The sequence below is a fragment of the Schistocerca cancellata genome, chromosome 3, assembly GCF_023864275.1.
Source record: "Schistocerca cancellata isolate TAMUIC-IGC-003103 chromosome 3, iqSchCanc2.1, whole genome shotgun sequence".
Classification (NCBI taxonomy): Eukaryota; Metazoa; Arthropoda; class Insecta; order Orthoptera; family Acrididae; genus Schistocerca; species Schistocerca cancellata.
In genome coordinates this window covers 386,635,227-386,648,410 of record NC_064628.1, presented here as the reverse complement: position 1 = coordinate 386,648,410, position 13,184 = coordinate 386,635,227, and the positions used below count along the sequence as shown (strand labels likewise).

General features: G+C 42.7%; 1 protein-coding gene across 1 annotated transcript in view; it reads left to right on the top strand.

Moving 5' to 3' along the window:
* The window catches only part of LOC126176324 (calcitonin gene-related peptide type 1 receptor-like), a 170,806-nt gene that overhangs the window by 63,568 nt on the left and 94,054 nt on the right, over positions 1-13,184 (top strand). Inside the window, exon 4 of the mRNA XM_049923474.1 lies at positions 1,194-1,308. Within this exon, the coding sequence (XP_049779431.1) occupies positions 1,194-1,308 (115 nt within the window). The remainder of the gene's footprint in view (positions 1-1,193; positions 1,309-13,184) is intronic.

Here is a 13,184-nt window from a genome sequence, read left to right as displayed (position 1 = left end):
CGAGGCGTAAAGCTTTGTGTTGTGCAGTCATCAAGGGTACACGAGTGGGCTTTCGGCTCTGAAAGCCCATATTGATGACGCTTCGTTGAGTAGTTCGCACGCTCACACTTGTTGAAGTCCCAGTATTGAAATCTGCAGTAATTGGCGGAAGGTTGGACTTCTGCCACGTTGAACGATTCTCCTCCCTGCTCGTTATTCCCGTTCTTGCTGATTTTTTTCCGGCCATAACGATGTGGGAGATTTGATGCTTGTCGGATTTCTGATATTCACGGTATAGTGATGAGTATTCCTTGAGCTGTTATGGACGTGTGGGGTGTCTCATTGTCGGCTGGAATTGTCCAAGTCTGTCGGAATGCACAATGCACATGAGTGGATGCAGGTGATCAGACAGGATGCTTACGTAATTGTCAACTGTCAGATGCATCAGGGGTCCCATATCACTCGAACTGCACACGCTCCACACCGTTAGAGAGCCTCCACCAGCTTGAACAGTCCCCTGCTGACATGAAGGGTCCGTGGATTCATGAGGTTGTCTCCGTACCCGTACACGTTCATCCATTCGATACAATTTGAAACGAGACTTGTCCGACCAGGCAACATGTTTCCAGTCATCAAGAGTCCAATATCGGTGTTGTCTGGCCCAGGCGAAGCGTAATTCTTTGTGTCGTTTAGTCATCAAAGGGTACACGAGTGGGCCATCGGCACCGAAAGCCCACATCAATGATGTTTCGTTAAATAGTTCGCACGTTGACACTTGTTGATGGCCCAGCATTGAAATCTGCAGCAATTTGCGGAATCGTCGCACTTTTGTCACGTTGAACGATTCTCTTCAGTTGTTGTAGGATCTTTTTCTGGCTGCAGCGATGCCGGACATTTGTTGTTTTACCTGATTCCTGATGTTCACGATACACTCGTGAAATTGTCATACGGGAAAATCCCCACTTCATCGATACCTCTGAGATGCTGTTTCCCATAGCTCGAGCGCCACGTTGACTCTCACTTAAAGAGTGGTAACCCGTCGTTGTAACAGCAGTAACCGATCAAAGAACTGCGCCAGACACTTGTCTTATATAGGCATTGCCGACCGCAGTGCCGTATTCTTCCTGTTTATATATCACTGTATGTGAATACGCATGCCTATACCACTTTCTTTGGCACTTCAGTGTATATGTTTCTTAATTTTTTGGTTTCAGGCAGTTACAGAGCCACCGCGTTTCGCTGCACAAGCACTTCTTCAGCTCACTGCTGCTCTACTCGTTGTTCGAGATCGCCTTCACCCTGGCCGTCATGCTGCCGTCCCGTTACCAGGTAGCAACTTCCAGCTATACACTGCGCGTGCCCATTACGCATCCGTGTGTGCGACTACTAGCATGAGCGTCCCAACGCAGATCTACCACTATTTAAACACACACACACACACACACACACACACACACACACATACACACTGAATAGGGATCCACCTGCAAATAAATACAAGAGTAAAACTAATCATTAACTTTATTTATTAAATACGCGCATATTGTGAGAACTTTGTAATCTTCCATTAAGAAACATGGGGTGTGTATACAAGTAAAAAATAACCACATTTTCCTCAATGTTTTTCCTAATCAACAACGAGACAGCAGCAAAAAGGACGTGAAGACTGTTCAAAATAATATAAAACTACCTGAACAGGAGGATGAAAACGCTACATCATTTCTGACGCAAAGCTTTTGAGAACTGTGTCGTGGAACAGTGTGTAACACTACGACAGGTGTTAATAGCGGCAGTGCTACGTTCCTCCTCTACACTTCTAACTGCCCACATACATGTATTTCTTTGCTAGGATTTTAGAAAGCAGGCTGTTGTGTATTCCCCCAATAGCAATTAATGCCGGCACACAGACTGCATGATTTATTATCGAAACTGTTGTTTCTTGCAAACCTGTTCAAACTACACATCCTGTATGCGGCCTTACACAGTTAACTACTTCACACTGAATCTTTTCATACAGTGAAAACGTAGTACGAATTGATAGACTAAACATATTATCGATTACCTCCAAGCATACACGTTTCAGCGCGTCTGCACCTAGCAAGCGCGGCCGACCAGCTTTCACTGACTTTCATGGTGACCCAAAAGTCAGTAAACATTTGAAAATGCACTAATTCACGGAATAATGAAGCTAGAGAGGTAAAAATTGCCACATATGATTGAAATATCATGGAGTTATATTGAAACCGAAAAAGAGTGCAAAAATTGGCCAACAGATGGCGCTGGACAGCAACACGTCAGTGACGAAGCATGAGAACCCCGTCTAAAATGAGTTGTAGCAAGAGAGGGACTCAGATGTGCCAGCAATCGCGGCGTGTATACTCCACCAGGGAAAGACACTGCTCGTGAGGCTCTACTATTAGAATGGAGAATTCACTATTGCAGTTTTAAGATACTTTCGCCATAAGAGGTATATTCGAACAGGTAAAGGTCTTGACGGGAACTCTCACCGCAGTACTAACATGCTGAACAATGCTTTTCACAGTATTTACTCTCGAATATAGGTACTGTTGATGAATGACGACCTACATGTTGAGCATTTTTTATGAAGAACATCGTGTTTGCTGAATTATTGCTTTTGTGTCGTATGAAGTGCCACCTGTTCGTCATTTTGTGCACTTTTTTTCTTTTAATAAAACCTTATGTAATTCTAAATAAGTGTGTCAAATATTACCTCTCTACCTAACATTATTCTGTGAAGTATAGAATTATCAGTACTTTGGGTCACTCTATAGTACACCAAGCGCGCCCACGATACAACAACAATAATAATTTACCGTCCATTCATAGCGTGCGAAGGTTAATTATAACCGCTGGAGACGGCATGACCATCTGTAGCTGCATTAATATAATACCCAATCAGGAGTAACGCTAAACAATAAACTTACAAAAAAAAGGCGAAAATTAAGACGAGTGAAGATATAAGATCCTCTCAATTGATCGCAATAGTCTCTTCAGTTTTGTTTAAGATAACTTTAAATGTTTTATTTTCGTACTGAAAAATTTAGAAAATTTAGAAAATTTTTTGGCCGTTTTTGATTATTATTAGGAGTGACAGGATTGCCTCAAGCCTATAGCATCACTTTTTCTCTTTATGGCTATACGTTTTCTCAGTTTTCCTTAAATTTCTTCGACAGCTCCAGAGTTAGGGTATAATACATGAAAAATTCACAAAAATGCATCCACTTTTATACACGACAGGGATCCCAAACCCTCGAGCTGTACTCAAGAATACGTCACACAAGTGTTGTGCATGCAATCTCCTTTATACGTGTGCTACACTGTCCAATAACTCTCCCGGTAAGCCGCAAATGGTCATTCACCTTCTCTGCAACTGACTTTATGAACTCTGTCTGTCACATATCGTTCTTCAGTATTACTACTATAAGTGCAGTCCACGTGAGTCCGTAAAGGAGCAGAGCTACAGGTATTGTGTTCTAAAGTTGCAGGGATGTTGGTCCTCCTCATCGGTACTTACCTTTATCGTCTTTAAGGCAAGTTGCTATTATTACACCAAACAGAAATTTTGTCGAAGTCAACTTGAATTCCCCCACAGGATGACACTTTCTCTACATAACAGGAAATATTATTCTGTTGCTGTTCACCTTTTCCGTCAGATCATTTCTGCAGATGGAAACCAGAAATAGTCTTATCACATTGTCCTCGGGCACATCTGATGTTACCTTTGTATGTGATGAACAGTCATAATCCTTGTATGCTGGAACACATTCCGGATATGTCGGAATATGAAAACTGCCTGTTGACCTGCATCCACGGTTCACAGGATATTGTGTGTGAAAGGGATTTATTGTTGTTTTCTACGAATGGCCCATTCTGATTTATGAACAGACGCTTTTACATCTTTAGACAACTGAGTATATCAGAGCCTAGACTATGCAGCAGACTAATATTACAGAAATGGTCCATAATGTTTAGCGTATACAGTCTATCTGCACTTTATCTCAGTTGCTGGGCAATGTTCCCTGTGCAAGGGATTCACGATAAACAGAAGCTAAGAGAGCGACAAATGCCGCAGCGACTCTCTGTAAAACCAAATTAAAATTCAGTCAGCGCCTCCATGCTCACTAGTTTTCAACTGATCAGTTCCTTCCCAAGACATGGATTGCTTATTTGTAAATCATCTGTTTGAAAGTTTGTTCTGTAGTATAGTGATGGTAAATCTGTACGATTTTTGTGTGTTAATTACTCATTAAATATTACGTTTAACGTCTCTGGCTTCCTTTTACCGTCTTCTTCTCGCAGCAGACTAGTCGACAAGATGCGGTGGAGGGGGTCGGCGTCTCACTATCCTTTAAACTACCGGTCTACCTATCTGCATAGGTTTCAGGTTATCTGCCCCTTCACTCTGCGATGGTAGACGCTGGTTTAGCTGACAAAAGCAGAGTTGACCAAAATTCGAGTAAACACCTACCACGCAAAGGCCAGATGTCTCCAGTCCATGGACAGCAGCTGAAAGTTAAACTATCGAGCGTTCGGGATTCTTGCGCCAGTCGTTTGAAAAAAATGTGAAAAAATTTGCTTTCCCTTGGTTTATTGTCTTCAAACAAGGAAAATTTCTATCAAGTCCGCGTTTAACATCCCGACATCAATTTTGCAATGTTACTGGCTGTCTTTGTACCAAGTCCACATCCGAAGGCAGACAGAAGATATTTAGTCAGACCCGATATTTTAAACGTCCTAAACAGTCACTGACCAACGACTACTTGCGAATTAACACATTCAGTCGTTCAGTAGGCTTCCTGTAAAGGAGTGTTCGCCATAATGTCTCGTTATCTGCACGAAACCCGCCACTCAGAATTTGTGGACGAGATGAAATGTTCACACGCTAATATTGCCTTACGTAAACCATTCACAAGGCTCCAAATGTCACAAAATACTCAAAAGTGCAGTCGCTCTTCGTCAACGACACGAGAACGGATAACACATGCGAATTTCTTCATTTTGGTACAAATTCGATCAGCGTGGTTTAACATAGGTGTTTACAGGAAGACCGCTCCCGAGCGACTACCTCGACTCATGGAGCTGAGACACAAAGCCCTACTCAAACGTGCGGGAAACGTTGAATTCCTATTGGCTAGTTTGTTAAGCGGCCAATCAGATCATCTCGAATACTTCTATGTTCGCGGTACTTATAATGTGCAGAACAATACGAGACTGGAATAGAAGAGAGAACCGATAGAGGTACTCAAGGTACCCTCCGCCAAACACCATCAGGTGGCTTGCGGAGTATAGATGTAGATGTAGATGATGAATGTCAGCCAATCAGATTACCACAAGTAATTTACACCAGAAATTTGATACTTCCGAAACTAAATAAAATTTAACGAAAACAAAATGCTATTCCTTTCCAAATATTAAATTTCTAATAAATGCAATACTGAGCGCCCCTTCTGGCTGCCTTTTACGAAATCAGACTCATGCGGAAACACGTCAGAAATTCCCTATTGCACAACAACTTTCTCACGCACGCATTAACATAGTTTTAATAAAATATCACATTCTCACTTTACGTATGTCCTCCATTCACTCTCTCTGTCTCTCCAAAACACACACACAACCAAAAGACGGTGAAATAATAATTTTCCTAAGTACTTTTTATTAAGTCATAAATCTGTGGTAATGAAACTAAAGAAAATGTGAGAAAATTAGATAGTATAAACCTAGCCTCTTCGATATAGTTTGAATTGATACTATAGACGAATGCATTACAGTATCTAACTCAATTTACAATGCCAGCTCGGTTATAATGGCTTTAGGAAAAAATTTATATCTCCGAAAGTATTGAAGTTATTGATTTGAAATTTTAACTGCATGGTAGCGTTAACCATAAGATTTGGTATACTGAGTATGGAAAAGACCGATTAATACTGAACAACACTTCTTCAGATTCATAGAGGTATGTGTAACGTATTGCACGCAGCGGTAGGCAAGCACGCGGCTCGCTCGGCCCAGCAGCCACCATCAACTGTGCCATCGTGAGAACCAAATATTGCTCTTCTCCCGGCTCCAAGGAAAAATGGTTCAGATGGCTCTGAGCACTACGGGACTTAACTTCTGAGGTCATCAGCCCCTAGAACTTAGAACTACTTAAACCTAAGGACATCACACACCCATGCCCGAGGCAGGATTCGAACCTGCGACCGTAGCGATCGCGCGGTTCCAGACTGTAGCGCCTAGAACCGCTCTGCCACCCCGGCCGGCCTCCAAGGAAAGCTACGCTTTCAGTGCAAGACGACAATTACGTTACAAAGTGTCTAAGTAGCTTTGCGATTTTCTTTAAGACTGATCCATACTATCACCAGTTACCGTTAGTCTGATCTGCAGAGGGACGTATTCAACCGTGGGAATTCCGAGAGCCCCGAGCTCTGCGAACTCTAGACTCCGAGTTCTCTGCCTTCTGGAGAACCGACCTCGCTTGTCAATTATCACTCCTTAGTTGACGGTCATCGGTTCTCGATTTCAGCTTATCATTTCTCGATTCTAATTTGTCATTTCTCCGTTCTTGCCTCTCGTTTCTGAGGTCTCGCTTCTCAGTTCTCCGTAAACCAGAGGAGACCAAAGTTTTCAGTTTTCGGACTTGTAAGCGTTTCTATTTCGAGCAAGTTTCCCTTTACTACAACAAATGCGAGATTGCCACTGATTTATTGAGTCGTGAAACAAATTAGAGGGTTGCATCAAAAGGTATATTTTGCATTGAAAGATATATAAAAAAATGTAATATATTATAGTTGTAATAACAAATACATACAATTCTGCAACAAACTGTTCCATCAACTATCAAAAAATAATATGAAAATACAAAAGAACAAAAATTTTGAAAAAGATTTTGATGAGAATTATGAAGTTGTCTGAAGAGTAACGGTACGTGTGGGCCCCGAAAATGTAGCAAATTGCCGCAGGGAGCGTCATGGTGATTGAGCTGCTGCCTGGGCAGCAGACATCCGTGAGTCCAGGGTAGCATCGGTGACTAGCGCCACAGAGGTCACAGGTTCGAGTCCTGTGCTGCTACGGATTTTGATATGTGCCATTGCCGTGCGGAGTACGTCTTCTCTATGGATCAGAATAACAGTGTCAGCCTAGTTCTAATTTCAGTTCTGTGTGTTGCTCATACGTGTAGAGAAATTATGACTGAAATATGTGATATGTAGTATCGGACTGTTGTGCAGATTCAGATGAAACTATGCGTACGTGTTTCGGTGCGGCTCTGGAAGTCCTGGAGCTATATTAACCAAATTTTTTGCACATCCTGTTTACTACATGGATCAAAATACTGTGAGGATTGGACTGTACGGCCACACATGTAGGTAGTGATGACAGCGAGAAGATTTAATCGAAAATGATCGATGTTTCCGTAAAATCGACAGTCTTCGTGGAATCCAGGTCAATTGATAGAACATAACACATCTGATGTCATTAATGTCAAAGTTTAATCGAAATAAATCAGTGAGATCATTTAGGAAATTTTTAGCAAAGAAGATAAGTCCTTAAAGTTTTATTTAAGAATGTAATCTAAAAGCATTTTAACACCCCGTTCTGCTCCTGCACATACACCCCCTTCAGCCCAAAAAGATTCGAGATTCGATTAATAATAAAAAAAATGGTCTGTGCAACTAATATCTGTGTAAGTAAAACATCATGTTTATCTGTGTTTGCGACATTCAGTTGTCATTCGAAGATGACCCTGAAAACCGAAAGCCAGTTCGTGACCAAATAAACCAAACATTGCACATTATTAGGAAGGGTTTTCCTTTTTAATATTAAACAAGAAAAGTTAATATGTCTATTTTAATGTTTCGGGCGCTCTGCATAGCCTCCGCACTCGAGTAAAACGCATGGAAGGTTCAGACAACCATGTGAAACTGTCAGATAAGTTCCATCTTCGGCATGTTGCTCTACTCGTGCCTCACGTTTGCTTGAATGTCCTTTATGTCATCAAATGGGTTTATGTGAATCTCTGCACTTCCTCGTTTTGTGGCATGTACGCACTGTTAACACCAAATCTTGTGATCAGTGATGATATTTTTCAGAAAAGAATTGTCCGTCTTTATCGTTTTAACCAAGTCGCGACGGGCGTGCGGGGCAAACTTTTTACGCACTTTTATCTTCTTCAAAACATTCACGAAAATGTATTTCACGCTTGATTTAGAGATGTTCCATTGCTACTTGTGACACAAATATGTTAACACATTACGTCAGTACGTGTACTACTTAACACTGCCTGTTCACAGCTGAATGGTGGAATGCACATATGTTGTTGCAGTTGTTAGTTGAAGCTGATACGAAAGTTTTCTTGCGAAAGAACGCCTTCGTCAGCTGCTTTTCTTTTTAAATTGCGAAACACATCAAAAACGATAAAGACTGACTATTGTGGAGCTGACGCAGACAAATTACAGTTTATCTTTCGGCGAACACTAGTTGTAATCTAGTAGGATTTCACCTTTGGTTATAGCACTACAGTGGCTAGTTTGGATGTCGAAGTTACAGGGTGGCAGAAAATAGGTGTTCGAAATTTTGTCTTCTGCGAGTTAATGTGAGGTGATAGGTTCTTGTCATCAAATTTGTGCTGTAGCAGACAAGATGAAATTTAACTCAGAAGGTTTTCAAAGTGCATTTCTTCTACAGCAATGTGTGTAGAGCCTTGAACTAAATTCCATGATGACTTTCTGGAGAACATCATTTTAGACTGCAAGAATCTCTTATGAATTGCAGTACCAACACCGTGGAGTGTTGCAAATGCATCTTCGAAGACTCCGTCCTTTAGATAACCCCATAAGAAATAACCATATGCGTTGAGATGGGGACTACAAGGGGGTGATTCCACAATTTTTCCAATGAATGCTGAGGTGATCAGGGCAACGAAATGATCTCTGAACATCTCTTGAAGCAAATCAAAGACATCTGCAATATGTGTAATATGGTGTGGACGTTTTCCGTCCTGTATGAACCAGTAGTTTTAGAGCATTGGGCTGCGTATTGCAGCCGGTACAAATTCAGGTTCCAGTATCTGTCTGCTTTTGCTTACCGTGACAGGTCTCTCAATAGAATTGGGCCCAGTAATGCATTTTTCACTGATTGCGCACAGAACAGTGACTTTTTTGCTGATGATGTGGAGCAGCAGCCTGACCGAGTGGATTCTCAGTAGCCCAGTGGAGCCAGTTGTGTTTATTGACGAACCCACTGAGATGGATGTGTGCCTCATAAATAACCCAGATCTGGTCCCTATCGACTGTTGCTTTCTCAAAGGTCTTAATCACCTCATTTCCAAAAGAATATCGCCGATCCACATTCCTGTCCTTCAAAGGTTGACAATATTGAATTTGTTGAGGGGAAATGTTAAGGTTTTTCTTTTTTTAATTATTCCCTGAAGAGACCATCGTGACATTCTGAATTGCTGTGATGCACGTCTTGTTGATGTAGTGAGCCACTCAATGAATTTCGTTCGGACGTGTTCGACATTTTCCAGGGTTACATCTGTGGCAGGCGGTCTAAGGTGCTGCAGTCATGGACTGTGCTGCAGGTCCCGGCGGAGGTTCGAGTCCTCCCTCGGGCATGGGTGTGTGTGTTTGTCCTTAGGATAATTTAGTCATTTAGGTTAAGTAGTGCGTAAGCTTGGGGACTGATGACCTTAGCAGTTAAGTCCCATAAGATTTCACACACATACTGTGGCAGGTCGTCATGACTGGCCATTTCTGGAATCATTTAGGGATGCGGTCTTCTCAAAACATTTAATCAATCTGGCAAAAAAGGAAGGAAAACAATTCACAGATTGAGGGGATGCCCACACAAATTTTGTCATCATAATTTGATATTAGTTCTGTACTGTAGTCTCACCGAGCAGTCGTCATTCCGAATGGTGCAGTTAATTAGACCAAATGTTCAAAAATGGTTCAAATGGCTCTGAGCACTATCGGTTGGTTCAAATGGCTCTGAGCACTATGGGACTCAACATCTGAGGTCATCAGTCCTCTAGAACTTAGAACTACTTAAACCTAACTAACCTACGGACATCACACACTCCCATGCCCGAGGCAGGATTCGAACCTGCGACCGTAGCAGTCACGCGGTTCCGGGCTGAAGTGCCTAGAACCGCACGGCCACTGTGGCCTGCGGACCAAATGTGTTTTTGAATGTTTGTGTGATCTAGAATTTTCATAAAATGTCTTTACGATCAACAAAATGCCGTTCCTATGTAAAATGTAAATTGAAACATCGTTGCAGGAGATACAGAATTTTCAGGGCTACAACAGAACAATATCACAAGACATATCATTTACGGCACACTACTAAACCATAGCCGACAAATACTTTCTAACGGCTATGGGCGCCACCTTATACACATCCTTCTTTTAACTGCATAAACGGACACTGCAAGTGGATCACTGAAAAAAGGAGACTGGTTGCTGTACTTGTGGAGGTTCCCGGATGTGTGCTCGATTCCTTTTGGTTCGGGAGAAGAGAGTTCTCATTTCTGCCTATCTCTAGCAGGCTGCGTGCGTGTATTAAAAAGAGGCCACGGTCGATCATCTGGAGTGGTGGCAGCCCTGTCAGGCACGGAGAATCTCTGTACTGTGACGTCTCGAGATATCACGGTATGGCGCTTGCGCTTGCGCCTCCGGACAGGGAGCGTAATGGGGTCTGTGGGGCGCGGGTCACGGAGGGCCCAGCTGTTGACGGACGGCAGCTGTCAGGGGCGATTAGATAGCGGCTGCCTGCTCTCCTCTCTGGCTCTCCCTCTGAGCCCCTGCAAAGCCCGCCACTGCGTGGCCGGCCCTCCTGACCGCGATAACGCCACCAGACTCATCCACTTCTGTCTCCCTGCTAATCGAAGGCCAGCCTCCCACGTCCTCGTTCCTGTTTCATTACCAGCGACAGTTTACCACGATTACCTGCTCCAATTGTGATCCAAAACACTGATGCCACGTCCATAGTAGTGGCTTCTTTGCTCCTATATTTCGTTCTTTTCTATTTACCAATTTCTCAGCTTAAAACTCCCAATATGTTTTCTTTAGCTGATTATAATTAGCTTATGGCAAATAATGGAGAAGTGTTACGAGTGGAACAGGGAATTGTATCTATGTTTTATAGACCTAGAAAAGGCATATGACCGGGTTCCTAGGAGGAAGTTATTGTCTGTTCTACGTGATTATGGAACAGGAGGCAAACTTTTGCAAGCAATTAAAGGTCTTTACATAGATAGTCAGGCAGCATTTAGAGTTGATGGTAAATTGAGTTCATGGTTCAGAGTAGTTTCAGGGGTAAGACAAGGCTGCCACCTGTCTCCACAGTTGTTCATATTATTTATGGATCATATGTTGAAAACAATAGACTGGTTGGGTGAGATTAAGATATGTGAACACAAAATAAGCAGTCTTGCATATGCGGATGACTTAGTTGTGATGGCAGATTCGATTGAAAGTTTCCAAAGTAATATTTCAGAGCTAGATCAGAAATGTAAGGACTATGATATGAAGATTAGCATCTCCAAAACAAAAGTAATGTCAGTGGGAAAGAGATATAAACGGATTGTGTGCCAAGTAGGAGGAACAAAGTTAGAACAGGTGCACGGTTTCAAGTACTTAGGATGCATATTCTCACAGGATGGCAACATAGTGAAAGAACTGGAAGCGAGATGTAGCAAAGCTAATGCAGTGAGCGCTCAGCTACGATCTACTCTCGTCTGCAATAAGGAAGTCAGTAGCAAGACTAAGCTATCTGTGCACCGTTCAATCTTTCGACCAACTTTGTTGTATGGGAGCGAAAGCTGGGTGGATTCAGGCTGCCTTATCAATAAGGTTGAGGTTACGGATATGAAAGTAGCTAGGATGATTGCAGGTACTAGTAGATGGGAACAATGGAAGGGGGGTGTCTACAATGAGGAAATCAAAGAAAAACTGAGAATGAACTCTATAGATGTAGCAGTCAGGGCGAACAGGCTTAGATGGTGGGGTCATGTTACACGCATGGGAGAAACAAGGTTACTCAAGAGACTCATGGGTTCAGAAGTAGAGGGTAGGAGGAGTCGGGGTAGACCAAGGAGAAGGTACCTGGATTCGTTTAAGAATGAGTCGAAGTAACAGGTTTAACATCAGAAGAGGCACCAATGTTAGCACTGAACAGGGGTTCATGGAGGAATTTTATAAGGGGGACTATGTTGCAGACTGAACGCTGGAAGGCATAATCAGTCTTAAATGATGATGATGATGATTATTATTATAATTTTAATGGGATAGGTGCCCTTCATCACCGAAGTCTCTTACTCATGCCTGTGAGGCGATACTCAACTCAGAGATAAGCATCTTCGAGTCCTCGTGGAGGATGATACTTTCGCTAACAGTATTTAACCAGCAAGTGGAAGAGTGCTGGAAGAAACCTTCTGGCCACCAGACTCTGCCCGAATGCCATGGATTAAATTCCAAGCCTCTCCGCTGTGTCTCATGCACTGAGGCCATATGACACTGTGGATGGTGATATGTCCATTGGATGGTTGAAGGTTATAGAAAACAAACTGCGGTCGCTCTAGTTGACCGCACAGGCATGACGGACTTCTTGTCAGCGTCACTGCTGGAAGGAGGTTCTGCTTACCAGGTTGCATATTGGATATAGCCCTTTAACACATGACTTCCTCCTCTCTTGTGAGTATCCACCGTTCTGTGAGATTAGTGGTGTGCCACATTCAATTCAGTATATTTTGGCAATGTGCATTTATATACTGGTGTCAGGGCAGCCCTAAGTCTCCATGGAGATCTAACCATCATTCTCATCGATACTGAATCCAGTATAACAATAGTGGTGAAATTTTGTGAACTGTCAGGCCTCATCCCTAAGTTGGTGGGGAAGGAAGGCAGACTTTAGTGCATCATAAACTGCTCCACATGCAGGGGCAGGCTTCATCTCCAACCATGAGACTGGCTTGCTGACTTTTCGTTAGGGCGCTGATGACCAAGATGTTGAGCGCCCCTCACCTAAAATCAACATTAAGTCCATCGGATGGGTACATTAAGCTCTGCTGCCACTTTGGTACTATTACAGAGAGACAGCGTGTTTGCAGGTTCTGGATTTCACTCTCTCCCTTCACTCATCATCTTCACCATCATAGAACATGATCATGACACTACACACACACGCAC